Consider the following 24,927-nt stretch of genomic DNA (forward strand, 5'->3'; position numbering starts at 1 on the left):
GCTCCACTACTTCCTGAAAGTCACTTGGCAGCTTTATTTCCTGTCCTATATGATTGGATTAAGTGATTAATCAGGTGTGCGCTGGGTCTGCCAGCTGGGTGCACAGGGCCTATTGAAGAAGTTCGAGCTGAGTTAGGCTATTCAAACCCGTTTCCTAGCTGGAACGACTGGCTTTACTAGCTACATACCCCAGATACACGTTAAGCTTGTTTGATACCAATGTCAAGGTCAACTTTATTTATAAAGCACGTTTAAAATCAACCGAAGTTGCACCAAAGTGCTGTACAATATATAAAATATATACCGAGGATTCTCGCCTACGCAGTGCGGTTAATATATAGTTTAGGCTCCTGTAGTTCATAGGTGTGCTACAAGCTCCGCCCACATTTTAAACTTCTTTGGACTTCGTTTCAGTTTCTCCAAGGAATGAAGGTGTGCCACTCTACACCCACGTAGCCTAATAAACTTCTCTGGAACGGAAGGCACAGCACAGACTGTTCACTTTTACACCTGCTGATCTCAAACACCTAAAAGGTAAGTTGTACAGTAGGCCCATCTGTCATTTCGTGTTTGGGGTGGATTTGACATAAAACCGCTGACGGACGAGACAGACGAGCAATCAAGACTAGTCACAGCGTTAGCTCGGTTTGCTGCAGCCTAGCCCCTTCCGGGAGTCCTAGCTGTAGCCAAGGTAGGCTATACTTGAATAAATTGTATCTTCTCAAAGTTCGCTACCTGCTGAACATACATTGCCCCCATTGTTGAACTCGTGTGATGTATTCCTTTATCGACCATATGGAGAGGGTACATTTTGAGCTACAAATTAAACTACATTGTTTCCCAAACGTTGTATTTTAACAGTGACGTTCCACTATGTTCTTGATTGTTCCATTTAGCTATGATGGCAGTTTTACTTTCATTTTCTTGATTGGATTGGACAGGGTTCAATTGTAATAGACCTGTCTCAATTAAACCAAAACTGAATGCACACTAACCAACGCTCTAGCAGAGAGTATGTATTTCGCTCTTACATGTCTACTGTAGGCTATCTGTTGAGAGGTTCCTGGATTTTTGTCTCATTGTCTCTCCAGCTCTGCCTCCCTTTGCTGCCATGTCCGACCAGGTGGATGCTGGTACAGGTTTCCATGGAGACAGTGTGGATGCCAGGGGGACTGCAGGGCAAGGGTAAACTAGCTCTGCATGTCTCTCAACCCCCCCCAGTCCAGGCTCAACCTCTCAGCTCTCGTTTGGTCAGCCTCTACCACTGTCCTTTGAATGAAGCCTGGTCACCAAGTAGTTGGTTTGTGTGTGTTTGTGTAGACTTGCCCCTGCCTATGAGGTGGACTCCAAGCCTCCTGCAGAGATGTACAGGTACAACATGGACTACCCGAGCCTGGGGCAGTGCATCATCATCAACAACAAGAATTTTGACAGGGGAACAGGTAAGGGGGCAGGGTCAGGATGTATTAATGTGTTGTGTTGTTCCTACAGATTCCCTGACACAGCTCAGATCTGTCTCTGCATGCCTTGCCCACCTGTCTGTCTGCCTGTCTGGGTGCCTGCCTGCCAGGTTCTGTTTCTGATTGGTGTACATACATCTTCTGTGTCTCCTCAGAGCTAGTGTGTTCTTTGTTTTCCCCTGAGCAGGGATGGGCTTCCGTAACGGGACAGACGCAGATGCCAGCAACGCCATGAAGGTATTCTCCAGCCTGGGCTACCGGGTCAAAGTAGCCAACGACCAAACGGTTCAGCAGATTCAGCAACTGCTGCTCAGCGGTGAGTCTAGACACAGCAGCTTTTTTCCGTTCTCCTTCATCCCTCTACACCTCCTCTGTCATCCCTCTACACCTCCTCTGTCATCCCTCTACACCTCTTCTATCATCCCTCTACACCTCCATCATCCCTCTCTTAAATATCTCTCCCACTATCTATCTACCCAGTGTCCAGAGAGGACCACAGCCAGGCGGCTTCCCTGGTGTGTATTCTACTGAGCCATGGAGAGGAGGGTGTGTTCTATGGGACAGACGGACATGTGGAACTGAAGAAGCTGACCAGCTTGTTCAGAGGAGACCGTTGTAGGAGCATGGCAGGCAAGCCCAAGCTGTTCTTCATCCAGGTAACACACTATACCACCCCAGGTAATACACTATACCACCCCAGGTAATACACCATACCACCCCAGGTAACACACTATACCATCCCAGGTAAAACACCATATCACCCCAGATAACACACCAGACCACCCCAGGTAACACATTATACCACCCCAGGTAATACACCATACCACCCCAGGTAATGCATCGCACATTATAGGTAGTACAGTGAGACAAGGACCACTGACTGTGTGTGTGTGTGTGTGTGTGTGTGTGTGTGTGTGTGTGTGTGTGTGTGTGTGTGTGTGTGTGTGTCAGGCATGCCGTGGCTGTGAGCTGGATGGGGGAATAGAGACGGACGCTGTAGCAGACGCGTCTCCAGAGAGGATCCCTGTGGAGGCCGACTTCCTCTATGCATACTCCACAGCCCCAGGTACTCATGCACACAGGGATACACGTCTGTCTTAGGGACCCCTGGCTGCTGTGTAACAGTGTGTATCTGTTATGTATTATGGTTGCTTTTTTAGGTAAGAACCAATAGGAGACACCACTGTTTGTCCAGTTTCTTATGTCAGGGGGGGACACACCTCAGACTTTCAGCCTGGCCTAGAGTGACCTTCCATTGTTCTATTGTCCCCACCTGAAACCTATTCAAAATGTACCCTACTTTCTAATATCACGTGTCTGAACTCTTGACCACTGTTGATGATGTCCGCCATTTATTATGACGTGTACAGATGGGTTAGCCAATCAAATCTCTGGAAGCGTCACATCCATGTATTGCTTGAATATAAGACCTCGCAACACCAGACTGGTTTCACTTCTGTTGGATGAACCACTCTGTGATTTATCCTGAGGTTCTTTTGCAATCGTATTGTTTTCTTAATAAATCAGACTGAACCTTTTGAGCAAACCTTGGCAAATCCTTTTTTACATTTGATAGCTAGATCAAATTTTTTCTTCCATTACAGCACGCAGTATGCACACAATTGGGATATTCTACTTTGTCATAACATTGCGCCTTGAAATTTGCCCACATCCATCACAGTCCATAAAGCAACATTTGTCCACAGCTGTTGCGACTTGGACAAGTGATGTAATTTCCACTGTGCAATGGATTGTGGGTCTGAATAGCCAGAAAAGTCTGCTGGCTTGCATACTGCAAAATACAACCAGATGTATTAGGACATTCTGGTATTTTTGCCATACTGCATGTGACATACTACATCATTTTTTGGCATAATATATAGTATGAAAGTATGCGATTTGGAATGCAGCCATTATAGTTCCCCAGGGCTACTACTGGCAGTAGGTGTGTAACAGTGTTTTTATTCCCCAGGTTACTACTCGTGGAGGAGCACCGCTAATGGTTCCTGGTTCGTACAGTCCCTATGTGAGATGGTGCAGCGCTATGGACACGAGTTGGAGCTGATGCAGATCATGACCAGGGTCAACCACAAGGTGGCGCTTGACTTTGAGTCGGCCTCCAACGTGCCAGGCTTCAGCGCCAAGAAGCAGATCCCCTGCATTGTGTCCATGCTGACCAAGGACCTATACTTCCCCCATTGACCTGCAGGGGGCACGAGTGCTCTGCCTGGCGCTCTGGGGTCCTCAGGGAAAATCTAATCTGAGGGTTCTGTAATTGGGTCTCGGGTGATGGTGTAAACTGAGATTATGTTTTTTGGAAGAGGGATTACTCTGGAATAAATAGAATTATTGTTTTCTGTTGCAGAGATTTGTCTGATCAGGGAAAGTAGCATTGCAAAGCGTTATAATGAGAAGTGGTTTTAATTGGATAATGCAACCTGGCTGTAAAGGCTATGCACACCGAATACACGAAATACTTGTCGACAGGTGCATAGAATGTCCATAGGGTAGAGGAGAGATGCTCACCATTTTAACTTGATGAGGATCTTTGACCGAAATGTTATATGAAGTTTGTTTGCAAGTAAAGGATCATCTCTCCTCTAACAATTGGCTGATCCAGATCAGTGATGTTGTCAGTGGAATTTAAAGATCTCCGAGTGAAATGTTTGGAAATTACCTGTTTGACCTGTCTGTTTGCAAATTCAGATAAACCACTACCATGTTATCAAGAAATATAAATAAAGGCGTCTTTTATTTGCGAATAATTTGTTGTTTGTGTAATTTATCAGACTGGCCCAGCTGCAGGGTGGGGCCTAAGAAGATAAGGGTAGGGAAGATCTGTCTTGGCCTACTCTGTGCCGACCAGGATCCTGCACCTTATCCCCAGCAGTCCACTGTACTCCTCCCTTCTCTACTGTCTTTCTACACATCCCTCTCTCTAGGCCCGTAGCCAGCCTTGTGGAAGGGGGGTTCGTTTTTGCAAGAAGTGAACCTTATCGCTTATTTTATTGTCGCGCGAATTGTCGACGAGGGTGAGATTCATCCGATCCACCCGACCCCCCCTGGCTACGTTCTCTGCTGTCTTCTACTCTCTCTCTCTCTCTGCTCCTGTTTAAGGTTTACTTTCACTTGTTAAGCATCGATCTTTGAATAAAAAATGCCCTGTCCTGGCCGAATCCGCAGGGTTTCAAACTGAGGAACCGGAGCTTTTCATAAACCGATGCACATTTAGGTTTCGTTTCTACTATCTTTCGGGTAGAAACGCATGCGGGAGGAATTGAAGGGAGGATGAGGAAGTGAAAGAGAGCCGGAGAGGTCGGTCGCACCAATGAGAAGCTTCCGTGGTTCAGCAGCCCGTCCAACGACATCTAGGTCCAACAGTCGCGAAGCAAACATCGGGAGGGGATTTCCACACGGTGCTTCCTCTTGTTTTGCTTTCGATCTGTACACTGAAATACGCCAAGTTAGCTTTTCGGTTTGGGTATTTTTCAATCATAAAATACACTATTAGAACTGCTATTGTGGCAAGAGGACCAACCGTTTGTCAAGCTGAAAAGACTACTTGGGAACTTATTCGCAGGTAACGTGTCCGCATGTTCTTATAGCTGACATGGTCGTTAAGAGCGACAACACCTAATCGAAAGTAACATATTGTTTTGATCACGGCAGTGCTACGTGGAATGAAGTTTATTTTCACTTTTGGTGTCGAGAAGCCTGCTGAACTTGCTCTAGCCTAGTGCTAGCTGTCAGTTTGTCGGTGGCGTGACGGAGCGAAATATAACTTTAGTCTTTATCGTGGAGCTCTAGAAACCATTGCTACTACGACTCAGCTGACTGTAGCTAGCTAGTTGAGGCTGTCGCACAGTGTTAGTCTATACTTTGCAGTGTAGCTGCTGTGATGTTATGAAACACATGGATTGTATCATCTAAAAGACTAGCCAGGGCATAACCAGGGTTGACTACATGTATGTAGAGGGTTGTTTATCCTTTGTTTAGCCTCGTGAACATATCGTTCTTCACTGATACTGTGTACCCTGGACCTACCCAATTGAATCCTGGAATGCCAGTATAATAACAACAGGCCTATATAATGTAGTGAGCAATGTGTTCTTTATTGTTGTCTGTTTCTGGACACTAACCCTAGGCTCGAGTGGCTGCTTGTCAGGCGGCGGACTCTGATCCCTCCGTGACACGGCGCACCTGTAGTAGGCGTGGGCTTGGACACTTACACACCTCCAGTCCAGCCAGCCTCGTTCTACTGCACCGGTAGAGGTCCGGTAATAGAGTAGAGGGACTAAAGGGACTAATGATTGCCAGCTGCTGGCCATGCGGTGGGGTGGTGCCATGTGGGGCAAATCCTAGCCTACTGCAATATATGGCAGTGTGTGCAGGAGGTGGCGGGGCGGACACTAGCAGCAGCCAGGGAGTCCAGAGAGGATGGAGCTGAGGAGTTCTCATTAGTCACATCATGACTTGATGGTCCTCTCTCTCTGTCTCTCCCCTCTCCCTTCCTCCTCCCGTCTGCAGGCCACCATGCCCGTGGAGAGGATGCGCATGCGTCCGTGGCTGGAGGAACAGATCAACTCCTGTCTGATCCCTGGGCTGAAGTGGGTCAACCAGGTGAGAGAATACTGCACGCACGCACACACACACGTACACACACACACACACACACACACACACACACACACTGGAAATATAACCTGCTACCTGCCTGGGTATCTTCCTGCAGGAGAAGAGAATCTTCCAGATCCCGTGGATGCATGCTGCTCGCCATGGCTGGGACCTAGAGAAAGATGCTCCGCTCTTCAAGAACTGGGCCATCCACACCGGTACAGCTCCACACCCATACTAACACACTGGTCCACATCTACTTTACTGGCCCATACCTACTATAATATACTGTGTGTGTGTGTGTGTGTGTGTGTGTGTGTGTGTGTGTGTGTGTGTGTGGGTGGGTGGGTGGGTGGGTGGGTGGGTGGGTGGGGGGTTGCAGGGAAGTACCAGCATGGTGTGGACAAACCAGACCCTAAGACGTGGAAGGCCAACTTCCGCTGTGCCATGAACTCTCTGCCAGACATAGAGGAGGTAAAGGACAAGAGCATCAAGAAAGGAACCAACGCCTTCAGGGTCTACAAGATGCTGTCGCCCTCAGAACGCCAAGGGAAGAGAGGTGAGGATTCTCAACGAACCGGAGATTGACTAGTCAGAGCTCCGGGTTCAGACGGTCGACCACTCGGGGGAGCTCTGCGTGTTGCGTCATGCGTGGTCTATCCACCATGGCAGTCATATTAGGGCTGCAGACCAGTGGTGAGTTCTGCTAGTTGTTGTTGAAGACTGGCAGGGGACTCACTTCCCGCTGCAAGAATGTTCTGGCGGAGAGTGAGTCACGCAAGTGCAATATCCACCTCCGCTTTTTGTCTTGTGCTGCGCCCATTGGCTGTTTTTGATTGACTCGCGATGCCTTTGTGTTCCTGGATTGGTCAGTTTAGGCAGATCTCTCCGAGAAGCACAAGGAGGTTAATAGTTCTGATGGCACTGCTGCCCCCCTCAACCCAGGGCCAGGTAGCAGTCACCTTTACCAGGCTTCTCCTTGTGAGATGAGAAGGCCTGAGAAGAAGGCTAGGTTGATGATGTTGAGGCTCATTGTGTTTGTCTTCTTCAGGGAGAAAGAAAAAAAGTGAAAAACAGGGGAAGAAGAAGGTAACGTCTTCGTTTATATATGTCACTTCCCAGCAATGCAGTTTCAATCCACAGACACAAATACCTACTGTACTGGTCCATACCTACTAACATACTGTGTGTGTGTGTGTGTGTGTGTGTGTATATGTGTGTGTGTGTGTGTGTGTGTGCGTGTGCGCGTGTGTGTGCGTGTGCGTGCGCGCGTGCGTGTGTACGTGCATGCATGTGTCAGGTGGACGCTCGCTCCTCATCTCTAGATGATACCAGTGGATTTCAGGTGATGGTGAAACAGGAAGTAAAACAGGAAGTGGAAGAGGAGTCAGTCACGGATAGCACTACTGTCACGGGTATGATCTCTGTTTCGCCTCCGTCTCCATGGTTACCACATACCATTATAGTCTCTGAGTGGTGCAGACTGATGGTCCTCTCTCCCCCTCCTCAGCCTATCACCATCCGGCCAATCGTAGTCCGGTAGACGACCACCTGATCATCAGCGACCAGCTGCCATTTGTCTGTCAGACCATTGAGGTAACCACGGAGGCGGAGGATCAGGCTGTGAGCTCCAGTCACCCCTACCCCCTCCAGATCTCCCCTGTGTCTTCTTATGGAGGTGAGACTACCCACAATACACACACACACACAGCACTCTTTTCAATTAATCCTTTATATACAGGGCAAAAAAATTACAGTTCTTTTTTTACGATTCTTTTATAAAGGTGACTTGTGATCACAGACATGAATCTGGTGTTGATATATATGCTACAGTGTTATCACAGTGTTGTGGTAGACTTGATCTATCTACTCCAGCTCACATACAAACATTATAGCAACCTTTGGACCTGGCCTTCTGCCAGGGAGGCAGAGAGGTACAGTAGAGTCATAGTCAGTATATAGTTCAAGTAGACTGCATAGTGTATGTCCTGGAGACAGACAGACGGGGTAGAGAGACAGACGGGGTAGATAGACAGGGTAGATAGACAGGGTAGACAGACAGGGTAGACAGAGTAGAGACACAGACAGGGTAGATGGAGAGAGTAAAGATACAGGCAGACAGGTTAGAGAGAGAGAGAGACATGGTAGAGTGTTAACTAGAGTAGAGTAGAGTAGGCTTTATGACTGTCTATCAAACGAGATTATAAGCATGGCTGCTCCTCATCTGTCACTGCTGCCCTAGTGCTATTACTGCTGTCACTAGTACTATTACTGCTACCACTAGTACTATTACTGCTACCACTAGTACTATCACTGATATTATACCACTAGTACTATCACTGCTGTCACTAGTACTATTACTGCCACCACTGGTACTATCACTGCTGTCACTAGTGCTATCACTGCTATTGCTACCACTAGTACTATCACTGCTAGTGTTATTGCTACAACTAGTACTGTCACTGCTGTCACTAGTACTATCACTGCTACTGTATCACTAGTACTATCACTGCCTCTAGTACTGTTACTGCTGCCACTAATAGCCAACTATCACTGCTACTTCTAGTACTAATACTGCTGTCACTGATGCCAGGACAGCAGAGTCGCTACCTATCTTTCACGGCAGGCTCAAAACTACCAAACGCCAAGCACTACCAGGATCCTCCCTCTCAAGCACTACCAGGATCCTCCCTCTTAAGCACCTATTGTATTTTTATTATCCTACTCTTGCACTTTGGCTTTAGCACTAGATTATGCTCTTAGTCACTTGTTTAGAAAGGAGATGCACTTGTGAGTTCTGGCGAGTAGTGTTACAGTACACTGACTTCCTATGTTAAATGCAATTATTTTAAGTCGCTTTGGATAAAAGCGTCTTCTAAATAAATGTCATGTAATAAAGTTCTGAGCTCATTATAGCTCTCTGGTGTGGCAGGAGTTAAAACTATTAGACATTCTTTGATTTTGCTCAACTTCCTCTTTCCCTCCCTCCTCTCCAACCTGTTTGTCCAGACCTCTCTGATGGCATACCTCACCCAGTCCTGGGGTTGCGTTCACGCTCCGCTCTAAATCCGCTTCACATTTTCTTCCCGGTTCCGTACCCTATCACCCGCTCTGCTCCACATCCTGTCCCCTGCTCCGCTCCGCATCTTGTCCCCCTCTCGGCTCCGTGTCTCGTGCTGTGACTGAGCGGTAATGGATCAGAATTAGAGCGATGCAGAGGGCCGACCCTCCATGCTTTTAGAAACCCGCTCCATGCAAACATGCTCACATGCTCTGCTCTCCTTTCCTCTCCTTTAGAGAGTGACACAGACAGCGTCCACAGTGAAGACGACTCTAGAGAGGTGAGCTACGCGGTCTCCAGTCACCACTCACTCCCACTCAACCCCCCCCCCCACAACACACATACACACACTCCATTCGCTTGCTCAGTCTGCTACTCCACTCTTCACTTGCATACTACAGTACAATAGGTTGCTCTGCAGCAAGGCTGGGCCTGCTTGGGTGCAACACACACACACACACACACACACACACACATACATACAGAGCTGAATCATTAACTAGGTGTGATGAAAAGATAGACAAGTCTTAACTAGAAGTTTCTACCAGCCAGTTCTACAGCTTCATGAAAGGCTCATCTTCCAGGAGGACCAGACATGGTAGTAGGTCGCACCCACTCTAGCAATGCTATATTTGTGTGTGTGTGTGTGTGTGTGTGTGTGTGTGTGTGTGTGTGTTTGTGTGTGCACACGCGTGTGTGCGCGCATGTGCATGCGTGCGTGTGTGTATGCGGGGTACGCGTGTGTCTTTAGTAGAGCTGATCTAACAGCAGCTCCCTCTGTGTTGTGCAGGGTGTTAGTGCGTTCTGGGCCAGGACAGGATACAGCCCCTCGGTGCTCAGACTACCATCCTGCTCCCTCCCCAGCATGGCCACCTTTGTCACGGCGGGGAAGACCAACTTCAGAGTGACCAGCACCAGAGACCCCTCGCCCATCATCAGCTACCACTCCTCCCCCTGGACAAGCTCCTCCCCCTGGACAAGCTCCTCCCCCGATTGCCAACCCCTCGCCTTGACTTCTGCCTCCTCGCAGGGCTCAGGCTCCTCTCAGAGCTCCAGCTCTGAGGCGCGTGCCAGCGTCATCATGAAGACGCCCGACATCTCTCAGCCTTCCGTCAAGACCTGCTGACCCCTTCCTCCGACCTCCAGATGGCCTCCGCATAGGAATGACACAGGCAGGCAGCCTAACACATGAAAGAGAGCAACTCTCCGTCTGCCAGTATCTTTGTCTGTCTGTTCCCATTTTCCTCAGACACCGTCAGCCTGACAGTTAGGGCTGGGTATCGATTCGAATTTCAAGAATCAATTCCATTCCGATTCACAAGGTTCAGAATTGATTATCACGATTCAATTCTATTCAATTCAATATCGATTCGGTTAGTGTTACTAAAAACCTTTTTTTTTTCTAGCTGTAACCTTAATTACATGACTGCCAAGTTATGCAACACATCAATACTAGGGCTGAGTATCGATACTGATTTCCAAAAATGAATGAATGAATTAATCATTGAATGAATGAATTAACTTTTCATTCCTTCATTTATTCATTCATTAAATAAAAGATTGATTTTGGGATTCAGCATCGATTCATCCATTTTTATTTTTTTTACCCAGCCCTACTGACAGCATTCATATTCCGCATAGATACCGGAAAGGGTTCTGGGCAGACCGTGACAGGGACGCATTTTTCAATTAGGTAATTAGGGACGACTAAATGTTCAATTATTGATGATAAACAATTATGAATGATAACAACACGTCTCTTGGATCACACACCCTCTTGCTGGACTTGTCCAGCAGGAAATGTCAGCTAGCCATGATGTTAATTTTCGCTATGTTAAATGTCCTTTACTCGTAATGCTTATTTCCGCTATGTTCTACTACATTCAATGTTAGTGATCATAACGTAGTAGTTGTTTGTCGTCTGGTCTAGCAGTCGGTAAAACCGACCAAAAGTCAAGAGGTGGAAATCATTGGATTCCTCTTGGCCTACTGAATCTAGCTATGTGCTTGTGAGCAGTTTGGAGTCGATTAGTGTCGTTATAAGCACGGAGAATAACCGCCCATTGACCACCATTCAGTTTGGAGCAAAATACATTTCCCCATTCATTCTCTGCGGCGTGTGATTCGATACACATATCTGTCACGGGGGTGACGAGCATATATGGACTAAATTGACAATTACTGATTGTGCACTAAAAACATAAAGACAGAAAAGAGACAGACAGAGAGACAGACATGTAGATAGTGAGATATGTATATAAAAGACAAACTGCTTCTGCACCTTATGGAAAGCACTGATGCTTGAGTAAGTAGGCTGTGTGTGTGTGTGTGTGTGTGTGTGTGTGTGTGTGTGTGTGTGTGTGTGTGTGTGTGTGTGTGTGTGTCCCCGCCTGTGCCTGCCTGCTAGCGCCTTCCATGGAAGAGGAAGTTGATGAATGTACAAACGTACAGTGCTTGTAATTTATCCAGAAGCCTTTTCATCAATCTTATATATTTTTGTATAAAAGGGAAATTTTAATTCAAAGGGGACAACATTTGTATCTTTTATTCTTAAAATTAATGTTTTTTTATTGTAAATGCTGGATGAGTTAATGTTATTTACAACATCTGTATCATCTTGATAAACATGTGGCACCTACTGAATGTGACCATGTGACGAGGCTTCTTGCTTGTGTGTGTGATTGTTGTATGTTGCCAGATCCATGTAACACATGGTGGTTCCATGCTGCGCAGGCATGACTACTCTTAATCCTGTGGATCATCAATATGCAAATCTGAATAAAATATTGTTTTTTCTACTCAGTGTATCACTACATTCTGACAGGACAGAATAGATCCTCTCCGCCTCCCCTCTTCTCTCTGCACTGGTATCTCCCATTTCTGTCTCCCCACTTCTCTTTTCACTGGTATCTCCTCTCTGTCTCCCCACTGATATCTTCTCTCTCCGCCTCCCATGCTCTTCAGTCCGGTCCCTGACCAGGACCTGGGATGAGCATTTGGACTTGGTACCCGGGTGCCATGAACGATGGCTGCCCACTGCACCTGGCTGCCCCTGGAGGAGGACAGCTTGGATGGGAGAAATGCAGGGAACAATTTCCACCGGCGACCACCGAAGATGCATGTGTATGTGCTGTGTGTGCTGTGTCGCCCTCACTCACGTGTTTGTGTGTGCCACGTGTGGCCAAAGAAATAGGTCAAGAAATGCTTAATATACTAAGGTTATTTAATGTTTTATATTCTAAGGTTACTACATCATTACATTACACTTGCAGCCTTAACACATACGACCACACGGGGGCAGCAGATAGGTCACTGCTAGGTATGAATGCAGGCCTGCTGTAGCGATTATGAACCTTTTGGATTGATCTTGTAAGAACGTGGCCGGCAGTTTACAGTAAATCATTAATAGGTCTATTCAAACGTGATGACAGGTCTAGACTGATTATTTGAATAGTAAAGTAATCATTTCAGATATATGTACACAGATTATATTTGTATATAGTCTCAGTGTATCTAGGGTTTAGATTTGACAGAGGAAACTAGAGGGCGACTGACAAACGTTACCCCACCCAACGTACTCAGCAACATGTAGCTAGCCCCGTAGCTACTTCACTTACCTAAGCAAAAGGGTCTATTTTTAACCACCGGATCTGGTCACTGATGGTCACAGAATTCCGCATAACACCTGGTTGAATCAGGGCGACGCGAAACCTCTGGTTGAAAATACGTCGGTTTCTCTGCGAAGAGGGGCCAGCAGCTGATGACACAGTGGAAGTTTGAAGTGCTAACAGTAACTATAACAGTACTCCTATATGCTAACATGGATATCTTATCTTATCTTATCACTATAGCTTACAATTAGAATCAGAATCAGTTTTTATTATTATTTTTTTTATTTTATTTAGTTTTTATAATTTGCCACCTCCACCGCCTCCTCCTCCGAGCCAGGGAAGAGGAGAGAGAGAGAAGAGGACATCTCTCTCTCTCTCCCTGACTCTCTCTCAGTGGTCCAGAGAGAGAGAGAGAGGAGAAGGAGATACCATCTTGACATCTCCTCCTCCCCCCCTCTCTGGCCAGAGAGACGGAGAGAGAGAGAGAGGAGGAGATATCAATCTGACATCTCCTCCTCCTCTCTCTCTCTCTCCGGCCCACGAGAGAGAGCCAGGGAGAGAGAGGGAGAGGGAGACGCCCCCCTCTCTCTCTCTCTGGCTGCCCCTCCTCTGTCGCTCTCTGGCTTTTATACACCTCCTGGCTCACGTCACAAGGGCGCTCTGTGACGTCACGGTTTGCAAGGCTCTTTTGACAAAACCACCAACTTTGTGTGCGTCATAGAGTTCTAAAATCACTGTAAATCACTTGATTGGCACTTTCAGACAGGTGTGATGAAGGTGCTATCGCAAATTAAACCATGATCGTAACAACAAAAGACTGAGCTGGAGCCTACGCTATAGCGGCATATCTCAATAAAGGCTTTGTTGCCATAAATTAGCTGGCTTATTCTAGCAGCCGATTCTAGCAGCCTAGCAGCGTTCCGTTCATAACAACGCAGGCGCCTTTACGAGTATCCTGGATTTGGCGTTAATATTATAATAATATTCTCTCGTTCAAAATAAAGCAACTGTCAAAAGTTAAAAAGTCTTTATTGAGATGTGCCGCTAGGGCGTAGGTAGGCTCCCCATAGACCTGGTCCAGGTGATATCCTACAGATAACGCCGTTACTCTCAATGCAATTTACCTATGAATGCGCTTCCTCGGCCCGCTCGTCCGAGTCTACAGACAAAACCGTTTCGTTACTCACCAAAGTAAACACATCGTTGGAAAGATGAAAGCCTTTTCTCTGAGGTCGCTACAGTTTGTAGTCCCCCACCTTTCAAATAAAAGGCAAATTTATACACTTAAATGGCTAATATCCACAGCGCATCGACTGTCTTCTTCTACCGGCGATTCGGCGCTCTCCGCTTTGTTTAGCCTACTCACTGCTGCCGCCCATGTTGGGGATGATGCATTACATTACATTACATTACATTATTTACATGTTTTATTTACATGTTTTAAATTTTAACATTTGCCATAGTTAATAATTAAGCGTAAATGTTCTCCCGCTAATCAGATACCTCAACGCGAGTCTCTCAACACCATTTAAGATGTAATGCAGGTCTAGGCTCCCCAGAACTCCTGCCCTTTTCTTTTTTAAATAATATTCTATATTCTCTATTCAATAATCTAATTCTGTCAAAATGTTCCAATATAAATTTAGGTTGCAAAATTAGGACTTTATTCGTAGGCATATTTTTGTCATTATTTTTATTAGGCCTACACTGCAAATCTTTAGTGTTAATATTAACTGTAAATTAGAAATTACACACAAAACAGACATGCAGGATTGCTCCTCATTATTAGGCTACAATTCTGTAACTGTATGACTTCAAAATTTATTTTAAAACCTAAGTTATTTACAAATGTTCTGACCACTGTGACAAATGTACATTTCCAATAAAGTCAGGGTGGGACTGTAATGTAACAGCACTGTCACGTCATTTAATTACATCGTAGTTACGGATTTCAGCAGCAGTGAGGGCAACGTTCCCTTACAGTCTCCCTGAGGTCGGTTATTGTGGTTATTTTGTGACTGTATAGGCACGTGTCAGCTAGGTCCGCAAATTTACCAAACTACGACCAATGTGTCCCGTCGGCTTTACGTACTGTGCTAGTAGGGAACAATGATAATATTGACATTGAATTAGTACCGTACAACAGCGTGTTGTTAAATATATTCCAAATGAGTGCAATTGGTTATCTTTTACACTGATCAGGATTCGGTAGCCCACAACACATCTCGTTTAAGATAAGGTCGTTTATTAGAAGCCAAATGTTAAACTCCGCCCCGCTCTGCGTCCCCCTGCCGTTTACGTTGTTCAGTGTAGACAAACGAACGACGCGGTGTGGCATCATCAGCTCTGTGGACGTTGATGGACACTCACTCAGGAATACTTTTGTCAATCAGAGATATTTTGAATAGCTACAAGTTTTAATGATCTCAACTTGTTTCTCTAAACATATTGATTTAATGTAGCCTTTGGGAGTGCCTGATCTATCCAAGGGGCAATTATTCACCTCGATATTTTGTGTAGCTGGCTAGCTACCGTCCCGTTAGAGCTAACGGTAGCTAATGGCATTAATAAGCTGATGACTATTAGCTAGTAGCTAGCTAGCTGCTATACTAGATATTATAGATAAGGCTAGTTGGCAGACTAATAGATTGATGACAATGTTTGGTGTTTTTGTAATATTCAGCTATCTATCGACCTACAGCGTTCGTTAGTTAGCTAGGTTATAAGTGGTAAGGATTAAACGCTGCTTTATTTTTGACCCCCCTGTTCAGTGGACTTCTAGTTGACTCGCACGGCAGCTTTGCTGGTTTACCTTCAAGAGAAGACCTGTCATCCAGCACAGCACAGCGGACCGACGTGAAGGGGACGGGGACCGAGGTTTTTCGACTAGGTTTCAAACCATGCATGAGGTCTAATGTCTTCGAGTGCCTTCTCTGTTTAGAAAGGCTCAGTTTATGGATGAAGTGTGATTCGGATGCGAGGAACACCGAGCCTGTTCTCTGGTTTCTGCTGAGGACATGTCAGTGACGACAGCATGCATTTTGCTGGCCGAAGCAGCAGGAGCCCCGGTGCGCCCATGTCTGGCGCCGTGTCCGTGGGGTCTTCTGTCCTCTTGCCTGCTCTCTTCGTGGGAGCATTCGCTCTGCTGTTTCAGTTCGGATATGGGGGGCTCACGTCGTTTTTTCTGAAGCTTTTTATCTACGTGTCCTTCGCCTTGCTCTGTTTTCTGCTCGGCAGCTTCGTCCTGCTCAGAAAGAGCCCACCTAAAATCAGCAGGTTTGACATTTCCAAGAGACAGTCCACCTACCTGCTGGAGCTATTCAACAAGCTCATGGTAAAACTCCCGACTCTTACCTTCTTACCCCCACCCCCACGCACACACCTCAATATGTGTAAGGCTGAAAGTGCTTGAAACTGGAATGCTATTTGTTTTGTTGGGTTCTGTAGAGATGGATCTGACTATTGTTGTTGTTGACAGGGCCGTTTCTCTGTGCCTCTGTTGGAGTCATCGCAGACCAGGAGGGTGGTGGTGTCACACAACGTTGACAAGGCTCTGAAGGAGGGTAAGTGTGTGTTTACTTGTCTGTATGTCTGACTGGTTGTCTGTCTGTTTACCTGTCTGCCTGTTTTCACCTGTGTGTTTTCCTGTCTGTTTGAGCAGGACACAAAATGGACTACATCAGAATAGAAAGTTTATTTGCCATATGTAACAAGTACATGTACAGGTACATTGGAATTCTTGTGATCGCTTGTCCTTACAGTATCTTATGCGAGATCAGTTCCTCATTCCAGTCCTAGGTACTCAGCTAGATATTCCAGTCCTAGGTACTCAGATTCCCAAACTGCAATTTACTATACTATCCGTCATATAGCAGTCTATCAGTATCATCCTCATCTACTTAACCCATCCGATCATGGATGACTATGCCTGTGTCCATGATGTAGGCAGTGCAATAAAATAACGTTCAAGTATACAGTTGTGCATAGTGAGGTCAGGTTCAAGTATTCAGTAGTGAAGAGTCCGTTGTTGTCTATTGTATATATCTAAATCAATGCGCAATTCAAGATACAACCTAGCAAAACAAACAATGACCCATAGCAGCCCAAACTCCAGTAATGCCATACTGCACCTGATATTGCCAGATAGCCGTGTATGAAGTGTAAGATACTGCATATTTACTGTGCAACATATCAGTTGTCCAGTTATCAAATCTCATTGCCAACAAACTGTTTATGATAGCCAGACACCTAATTTTCCCCAAATCAATAACTTTTTTCCACGTCAAATATGTCATGCTGTCACTTTCAGTTGTAGCTTCAAGTACATTCATTGTGAGTTGAATCGCGGGACAGGATGTGACAGGGTTAGTTTGGTCTGGGCGAGTGATAACGTCATAACGTTAGATTTGGGTGGAGGGACTATACAAGTTACTGGTTGCTATGGAAATGCTATAACTCTAACCATGAATTATCAACTTTTCAAAGCTAATATGAGCAATATATGTATTTTGTTTTCAGAATGATGTTTTCTGTTGAAAGGCCGTTGTATAACCGGGATAATGAACCCGGGGGGGCGGGTGTTACGCAACGCCCGGCCGTTTGTTCATTATCGCTTACATATGCCTACACTTGTACTGCTATTCAGCTATCCTCATTTATTTACTATCAACTTTATGCTCTTGATTGAACTTACACCACCATCAATCGCCTCACAGATTAAAAGGTGATGTGCTTAAAATGCAGTTTTTTAGACTGAAGTGGCATCAGTGCTAGGCTATCCAGCCTACATTTTCAGCAGTCAGATTTTCTCCTGGACATTGTGTCCAGCAGCATTAGAACTTGTTCGACATTTTTGCTGGCCAAAAGCCTACCAGGTCACAAAGGTTTTCAGAAAGAGCAGAGGCGGGGCTAGTCACCAAGAGGAGAAGCTATAGGTCTGTGTGACAGGTCTGATCTCTGTGTCTTGTGTGTCAGTGTTTGACTACAGTTACCGCGACTACGTCCTGTCCTGGTATGCGCCTCTAAGCAGAGATGAGGGCCAGCTGTTCCAGATGCTGACCGAGGACTTCTGGGAGGTGTGCCGGCAGCTGAGGGGTCGTCTGGCCAACGTGGACCTGGTCAACCTGGTCTGCTATGACACCGTCAAAACCCTCCACACACACTTCTGTGACCTAAAGACTGCCAGTACCAGGTAGGTGGGAGGAGGGGGGGGTGTCTGGAGAGGGAGGAAGTGTGTGTGTGTGGGGGGAGTCTGGTCTGGAGCTCCTTTCCCCTCTGCTGCCAGCCAGTAGAACAGCAGCGTGTGGGTCTGTGTGTGTCCAGGCTGGAGGACCCCCCCAGGCCCTTCCTGCTCCACCCCTGCCTGCGGAGCCCAGAGGAGGAGCTGAGGTTCCTGCGCTGCTGCGCCCGCCTGCTGCTGCTCTGCCTGCTGCCCGCCCGCGACGCCCGCTCATACAGCCTCCGAGTGGTTCTGGTCGAGGTCATCACCACCAAAGGTACACACGCACACGTACACACACACACACACGCACACACACACACACACACACACACACACACTGCAGACACTAACACCAACCAGAACCAAACTGGTACCAGGCTCCTGTGTGCTGCAGCTCTCTCCTCTTGGTCCTTATTGGTCTTTATGAGATCTGACAACATACTAATTAGATCTGAGATTAGATCTGACAACATACTAATTGGATTTGAGATTAGATCTGGCAACATACCCATTAGATTTGAGATTAGATCTGCTGACAACATACTCATTAGATTTCATATTGGATGTGACAACATGACGCATTCGTTTCAACTCAATTCACACTCAATCTGAGTGTTTCAGTAAAGCTGCATTTTGTGTTTGTGTGTATTTGTATCTGTGTGTGTGCGTGTGTATGTATGTGTTGCAGTGCTGAAGCCCTTGGTGGAGGTGCTGAGCGATCCAGACTACATCAACAGGATGTTGTTGTCTCAGCTGGAGCAGAGAGAGCAGCAGGCAGAGCACCATAAGAAGGCCTACACCTACGCAGCCTCCTACGAAGACTTCATCAAGCTCATTAGCTCCTCCTCCGACGTAGACTTCCTCAAACAACTCAGGTCCGCCCCTCTCGCTGCTACACCCTCTGCTCAGCCCCCTCCTACCCCACTTGCTCTAAACCCTCTCTTACTCTCTCTTTCTTCCTCTTCCCCTCTGTCTCCCTTTCCATCTCTTTCTGTCTCTCCCTTTCTGTCCCTCTCTCCTTCTCTGTCTAAACTCTCTCTCTCTCTCTCTCTCTCTCTCTCTCTCTCTCTCTCTCTCTCTCTCCAGGTACCAGATTGTAGTGGAAATCATTCATGCCACCACAATCAGTAGCCTTCCTCAGCTGAAGAAACAGAAAGGTACAGTAGTAACTAGACACAGTTGACATCAGCATATACCAGTAGACACCAGGGTATACCAGTAGACACCAGTAGACCGCAGCCTGTCAGCTGAAGTAGCCCCATCCTGGTTGTGGGGTGTGCGTGCCTGTGTGTGTGTGCGTCTTTCCTCTAGAGAGGAAAGGCAAGGAGACGGCAGCCATGAAGGCAGACCTGCTGAGAGCTCGGGACATGAAGCGCTACATCAACCAGCTGACGGTGGCTAAGAAGCAGTGTGAGAAACGCATCCGTCTGCTGGGGGGACCCAACTACGAGCAGCAGGAGGAGGGGGCCCCGGAGGACGGGGAGGGGCCCCAGAGCCAGAGGGTAACACACACACACACACACACACACACACACACACACACACATGCTCTTTCTTTCTCTCTGTATCACACACACTCTCACTCTGTGTGTGTGTGCGTGTGTGTGCGTGTGTGTGTGTGTGTGTGTGTGTGTGTGTGTGTGTGCGCGCGTGCGTGTAGATCCTGCAGTTTGAGGACATCATGTGTAACCCAGGCTACAGGGAACACTTCAGAGTGTACATGGAACGGGTGGACAAGAGAGCTCTCATCAGCTTCTGGGAGCTAGTGGAAACCCTTAAGACTGCCAACAAGGTAGGCACACACAACACACACACACACACACACACCCCAGAGCCAGTGTTCCAGGTTCCAGAGTGTGTTGTCGTCCTGCCTGCAGAGCGAGGTCCCTCAGCTGGTTGGGGAGATCTACCAGAACTTCTTCGTGGAGAGCCGTGAGATCGCAGTGGACAAGCTCCTCTACAAGGAGGTGCAGCAGACGCTGGTGGGCAACAAGGGCACGGACGTGTTCCTACGCATCCAGGGAGACGTATACGAGACCATGAGGGAGCGCTACTACCCCTCCTTCCTGGTCTCCGACCTCTACGATAGGCTGATCAGAAGAGACGAGCAGAACAGCTGCTCACAGTCTAGCACAGAGGACAAGGAAGAGGGGGTGAGACACACACACACACTCACACACACACCTGAGACAGGTGCACTCCAGACGGCTCCCATCCGGTTGCTCTTGCTCCTGTGATTGTGGGAAGTGTTGTGTCTAATGCACTAACTTAACCTATCCTAACATCCGCGCACACACACACGCACGCATGTACATGTATATACACACACACACACACATACACGCACACACACACACACAGACGTAGCATTGCTAGAAGACTCACATCATACACTAAGTGTAAAGCTGGGAAAGCACGCATTTAACACACACACACACACACACACGTGTACAAACACATGGCACATATACAGTTACACTCTCAACTCTGGCTCTACATTTGTCTCTTCTCTCCTTCTGTCTCTTCTCTCCTATCTCCTACCCCTGTCTCTATTCTCTCCTCGCTCCTCCCTCTCTCCTCTCCTCCAGTGTCAGGGGGTGGATGGCAGTGAGGAGCTGATGGATGAGGGCAGTAAGGGCATCAACGAGCAGGCCAGCTACGCTGCGACCAAACTGAGACAGCTCTATGACAAGCTGGAGTACAAACGCCAAGCTCTGGGCTCCATCCTGAACGCCCCCAAACCAGACAAGAAGGTAGCCAAGCCGTGTGTGTGTGCATGCGCGTGTACGTGTGTGTGTGTGTGTGTCAGTGACAGATTGACCAGAGGTAGACTGCTAACAGCTGCTGTGTGTGTGTGTGTGTGTGTCAGATTGTGAGCAAGCTGAAGGAGGAGATCGGGGCGATGGAGAAGGAGCACAGCGACCTGCAGCTGCACATCTCCAGAACAGACTGGTGGTGTGAGAACCTGGGCTCCTGGAGGGCTGTCATCACTGGGGCGGAGGTAGGACACACACACACACACACACACACCAGACACATGCATAGTCACTTCTAGGTGATGGAAGAGTGTGGTGTGTCTGACCATGCGTTAAACGTGTGTGTTGTCCCATGTTGCAGCCTGCGGAGGAGTGCGGGGAGACGGTGGCGTGCTACTGCGTGGCGGTGAGCCTGCTGGAGGGAGACGACTCCCCCAACAGCCGCTGGAGCGTCAGCAGGAAGCTGACAGAGTTCCAGACGCTGCACAGGAAGCTCACCGAGGTAACGTTAATCACCATGATGCTATTTATTTATTTAATTATGGATTTGTCTAGGGTGTCATTCTTGTGTGGGTTGGGATTAGAAAAAGGGTTGGGGTTGGGATAGGATCTGACCTATAAGGCAAGGGGTAAAGGTTGGAGTGAAAGGATGAACATGTGGAGGTTTGGGGTATAGTTCCATAAAGTCATCCCCACTGGGGCCTTGAACCCCAGACTCCTGCGTTGGAGTCCATTGCTCTCACCGCTACTCTACTTGTGCAGTGGAGGTTGGTGGGTTGTTTTTGGTGTCCCTCTTTATTTTGGTGTCGTGTGCTGGGACGCTATCCTAGGTGCGCTGGCTTACAGCCACGCACAAAAATATAAATATGCAAACAAAACAAAATAACCCAAACTAGTCAACTAAACTTTTTTTTTTTAAAAGGAAGACGCATCAAAAATGTTACTATAGGGGGTCCATTGTGATGTAATGGTCTCTAAGCATCAGGTTCTGGTTCAGCTGCCCACTGGGGACCGGGGTTCACGCCCTGGTCTCGCCAGAATCACAGGGGACTGGCATATTAGGCCACCACTCTCGGGTGTTTGGTTTAATTTCAGCGTGACCCCGTCTGTTGTTACGGTCATGGGCTCAGGTAGCTGGCTTCCAGTTGCCAGTTTGCTCTGGTTTTTGTTTGATTCATTACAGTGTGTCCAGTAATTATGTTTTTGTTTTCTTATTTGGTTTGGTCTAATGATGTCGCTGTCCTGGGTCTCTGTGTAGTCTGGTTGTGTAAGTGAACAGAGCCCAGGAACCAGCTGGCTGAGGGAACTTTCTAGATTAATCTCTCTGTAGGTGACAGCTTTGTCATGGAAGGTGTCAGAGTCGCTTCACTTTCTTTTAGGTGATTATAGAACGTCAATGCTCTCTTCTGGATTCTGATAATTAGTGGGTATCATCCTTTCTGCTCTGCTTTTATGCTGAACACTTCTCTCCATTCCTCCCTCTGCATGTGTCTGACAGTGTTTCCCTTCCTTGAAGAAGGTTCAGCTCCCCTCCCTCAGCAAGCTGCCATTTAAATCCATCGACCAAAAGTTTCTGGAGAAATCTAAGAACCAACTCAACACCTTCCTCCAGGTAACACTCTGTAGCCATGGGAACGCGCTGACCCTCACTGAGTTAGACAGGAGTGAGACTAGAGTAGAGGACACTAGATAACCTGTGTGTGTGTGCGTGCGTGTGTTTGTGTGTGTACAGAGAATGCTGACACATGAGAGGATGTGTCAGAGCGAAGCTCTCTATGCCTTCCTAAGCCCCTCCCCTGAGCACCTGAAGGTGATTGACATCCAGAAGAAGTCATCCTTCTCACTCGCTTCTTTCCTGGAGAGACTGCCTGGAGACTTCTTCTCTCACCAGGAGGTACACACACACACACATACACACACAGATACACACACGCAGATACACCACACACTAGCACTCTCTCTTTAACCTTTGCTCCCCTGTGTGTGGGCACGTGTGTTTATTTACGGATTCTTATGTATGCGTGTGTGTGTGTGTGCGCGCATGTGTGTGCGTGTGTGTGTGTGTGCGCATGTGTGTGTGTGTGTGTGAGTCAGGAGGAGGCAGAAGATGATAGTGATCTGTCTGACTATGGAGACGAGGTTGATGGGAGGAAGGATCCTCTGGCCGAGCCCTGCTTCATGCTGATAGGAGAGATCTTCGAACTCAGAGGCAGTCAGTACACCTGCTTTTCTCGTGTGTGTGTGTGTGTGTGTGTGTGTGTGTGTGTGTGTGTGTGTGTGTGTGTGTGTGTGTGTGTGTGTGTGTGTGTGTGTGAGAGAGAGAGAGAGAGACACAGCCTTGGAGCTGCACCAGTTACAAGTTACAAGTTTTGACATCTGTGTCTCTCTATGTATCTCTATCTGTGTGTGTGTGTGTGTCTCTCTCTCTTTGTATCTCTTGTCTGTCTCTCTCCACTCTACTCTCTTCAAGTGTTCAAGTGGGTTAGGAAGACTCTTATTGCACTAGTTCAAGTCACGTTTGGACGCACCATCAACAAGTAAGCATCACTCTTGGAATATATGCAATATATTGTATATAATACATGCTTACATTGTCCTTTCAGGCTGGTAACCATGCTAACATGCTAGCCCTGTCCTCTCAGGCAGATGGCCATGCTAACATGCTAGCCCTGTCCTCTCAGGCAGATGGCCATGCTAACATGCTAGCCCTGTCCCTCAGGCAGATGGCCATGCTAACATGCTAGCCCTGTCCTCTCAGGCAGATGGCCATGCTAACATGCTAGCCCTGTCCTCTCAGGCAGGTAGCCATGCTAACATGCTAATCCTGTCCTCTCAGGCAGATGGCCATGCTAACCCTGTCCTCTCAGGCAGATGGCCATGCTAACATGCTAGCCCTGTCCCTCAGGCAGATCCGGGACACGGTGAACTGGATCTTCAGTGAGCAGATGCTGGTGAGCTATATCAACGTGTTCAGGGACACCTTCTGGCCCAATGGAAAGCTGGCACCTCACAACAAGGTCCGCACTGACTCGGAACGCCGTGAGACCAAGGAGCGGGCCCAGCAGAAGCTGCTAGACAACATCCCAGGTACATCCTGATAGGCTAGACAACATCCCGGGTTCATCCTGATTGGCTATATGGACTCATCTCTAATATCTGATGTGTGTGATGTCAGATGCTCTGCAGAACCTGGTTGGCCAGCAGAATGCCCGCTACGGCATCATCAAGATCTTCAATGCTCTCCAGGAGGCCAGTGCCAATAAACACCTGCTCTACGTAAGTCTACACACACACACACACCTATCTTGAAAGCTGTGCACGCCTCGGTTTGTGTCAAGCAGCCATCTGGTAATTCCTAACCCAGTTAGGAGAGCCCCAGAGGTCTTTTAATATCTTAAAGTTAAGACTATTTTAAGTCAAAATAAATGTAATACATAACTTTTATTCTTCAATTTGAGAACTGTGAGCAGCTTGAAACAGAGAGAGCTCAGTCTAGACCAGAGCCCAGCTTGAAGTCAGGCATCACTCTTCTCTGAGCAATGTGCGAGCACCCATCCTTAAACCCTTCTCGTCTCCTTTTCACTCCCTCCTGTCCTCCCCTCTCTCCCTCCATGTCTCCCTCTCTCTCAGGTCCTCCTGGAGATGCTGCTCAAGGAGCTCTGTCCTGAGATGGAGATGGAGATGGAGCAGATCTGAAAACACACACATGCAAATTCACACACATGCAAACTCACTCACACACTCACTATATCTCTCTCTCTTACAGACACACACACACACACACACACACTTGATGCTGTAGAGCTGACCTGGGGAGCTCTGTCCAGGGTTTCTCTCCTCAACCTTTCTGTTGCTAAGTTAGAATGACCAATCAGATCAACTGCCAAGCTGTGTTGCAGAGAGCCTAGCCTGTCCCTAGTCAGGTAGAGCAGTCACGTGACTAGTTGTGTAATGATGAGAACAGGTGCTGCACACCGACCGACACATTCCTGAACAACTCTGCTGATCTATGTTCATTCTAAACTGCTTCATTGTGCAATATGTCAAGTCATGGTGACACTTTTATTTGTGATTATTGATAGATTTTATTTTTACCAAAAAATTGTTTAGAGAGTTTATAAGCAATAAAATGCAAAATAAATAAAAACAAGTTCTTGTCTCAGGTTACATACAGTCCTGCTAGTCTGGCTCAACAGATGGGCAC

The 24,927-nt window shown here is 47.3% G+C and overlaps 3 protein-coding genes across 3 annotated transcripts; all 3 read left to right on the forward strand.

Annotated features, from left to right (window-relative positions):
- The first annotated feature begins 403 nt into the window (after positions 1-403).
- casp3b (caspase 3, apoptosis-related cysteine peptidase b) lies at positions 404-4,201 on the forward strand. Its single transcript, XM_084448880.1, has 7 exons — positions 404-534; positions 1,092-1,185; positions 1,321-1,442; positions 1,648-1,776; positions 1,941-2,116; positions 2,412-2,526; positions 3,433-4,201. Exons 2-7 carry the CDS (start codon positions 1,112-1,114, stop codon positions 3,660-3,662), a joined length of 846 nt encoding a protein of 281 aa, XP_084305006.1. The 5' UTR covers positions 404-534; positions 1,092-1,111; the 3' UTR covers positions 3,663-4,201.
- A 716-nt stretch (positions 4,202-4,917) lies between these two features.
- irf2b (interferon regulatory factor 2b) lies at positions 4,918-11,729 on the forward strand. Its single transcript, XM_084448878.1, has 9 exons — positions 4,918-5,040; positions 5,988-6,080; positions 6,193-6,292; positions 6,457-6,633; positions 7,126-7,163; positions 7,375-7,489; positions 7,585-7,752; positions 9,372-9,415; positions 9,926-11,729. The coding sequence occupies exons 2-9, from the start codon at positions 5,994-5,996 to the stop codon at positions 10,259-10,261; spliced, it is 1,065 nt and encodes a 354-aa protein (XP_084305004.1). The 5' UTR covers positions 4,918-5,040; positions 5,988-5,993; the 3' UTR covers positions 10,262-11,729.
- A 3,368-nt stretch (positions 11,730-15,097) lies between these two features.
- Positions 15,098-24,859, forward strand: snx25 (sorting nexin 25). The gene is made up of 19 exons (XM_084448863.1): positions 15,098-16,080; positions 16,225-16,309; positions 17,721-17,937; positions 18,069-18,241; positions 18,656-18,842; positions 19,054-19,124; positions 19,279-19,469; positions 19,628-19,759; positions 19,845-20,120; positions 20,556-20,720; positions 20,837-20,968; positions 21,085-21,225; positions 22,222-22,335; positions 22,456-22,617; positions 22,818-22,935; positions 23,194-23,260; positions 23,629-23,810; positions 23,899-23,999; positions 24,354-24,859. Exons 1-19 carry the CDS (start codon positions 15,781-15,783, stop codon positions 24,417-24,419), a joined length of 2,880 nt encoding a protein of 959 aa, XP_084304989.1. The 5' UTR covers positions 15,098-15,780; the 3' UTR covers positions 24,420-24,859.
- Positions 24,860-24,927: the final 68 nt, after the last annotated feature.

This window comes from Borostomias antarcticus, assembly GCF_949987555.1.
Source record: "Borostomias antarcticus genome assembly, chromosome: 14".
Lineage (NCBI taxonomy): Eukaryota > Metazoa > Chordata > Actinopteri > Stomiiformes > Stomiidae > Borostomias > Borostomias antarcticus.

What these genes read in the sequence shown, in the direction of transcription:
- irf2b (XM_084448878.1), top strand. Translation starts at nt 5,994, where the DNA reads ATGCCCGTGGAGAGGATGCGCATGCGTCCGTGGCTGGAGGAACAGATC. An exon ending in AGAACGCCAAGGGAAGAGAG is followed by an intron (nt 6,634 to 7,125) that starts GTGAGGATTCTC and finishes TGTCTTCTTCAG; the next exon opens with GGAGAAAGAAAAAAAGTGAA. An exon ending in CCCTGTGTCTTCTTATGGAG is followed by an intron (nt 7,753 to 9,371) that starts GTGAGACTACCC and finishes CCTCTCCTTTAG; the next exon opens with AGAGTGACACAGACAGCGTC.
- snx25 (XM_084448863.1), top strand. Translation starts at nt 15,781, where the DNA reads ATGCATTTTGCTGGCCGAAGCAGCAGGAGCCCCGGTGCGCCCATGTCT. An exon ending in CCCCCAAACCAGACAAGAAG is followed by an intron (nt 20,721 to 20,836) that starts GTAGCCAAGCCG and finishes TGTGTGTGTCAG; the next exon opens with ATTGTGAGCAAGCTGAAGGA. An exon ending in CTGTCATCACTGGGGCGGAG is followed by an intron (nt 20,969 to 21,084) that starts GTAGGACACACA and finishes CCCATGTTGCAG; the next exon opens with CCTGCGGAGGAGTGCGGGGA.
- casp3b (XM_084448880.1), top strand. Translation starts at nt 1,112, where the DNA reads ATGTCCGACCAGGTGGATGCTGGTACAGGTTTCCATGGAGACAGTGTG. An exon ending in GAATTTTGACAGGGGAACAG is followed by an intron (nt 1,443 to 1,647) that starts GTAAGGGGGCAG and finishes TCCCCTGAGCAG; the next exon opens with GGATGGGCTTCCGTAACGGG. An exon ending in CCAAGCTGTTCTTCATCCAG is followed by an intron (nt 2,117 to 2,411) that starts GTAACACACTAT and finishes TGTGTGTGTCAG; the next exon opens with GCATGCCGTGGCTGTGAGCT.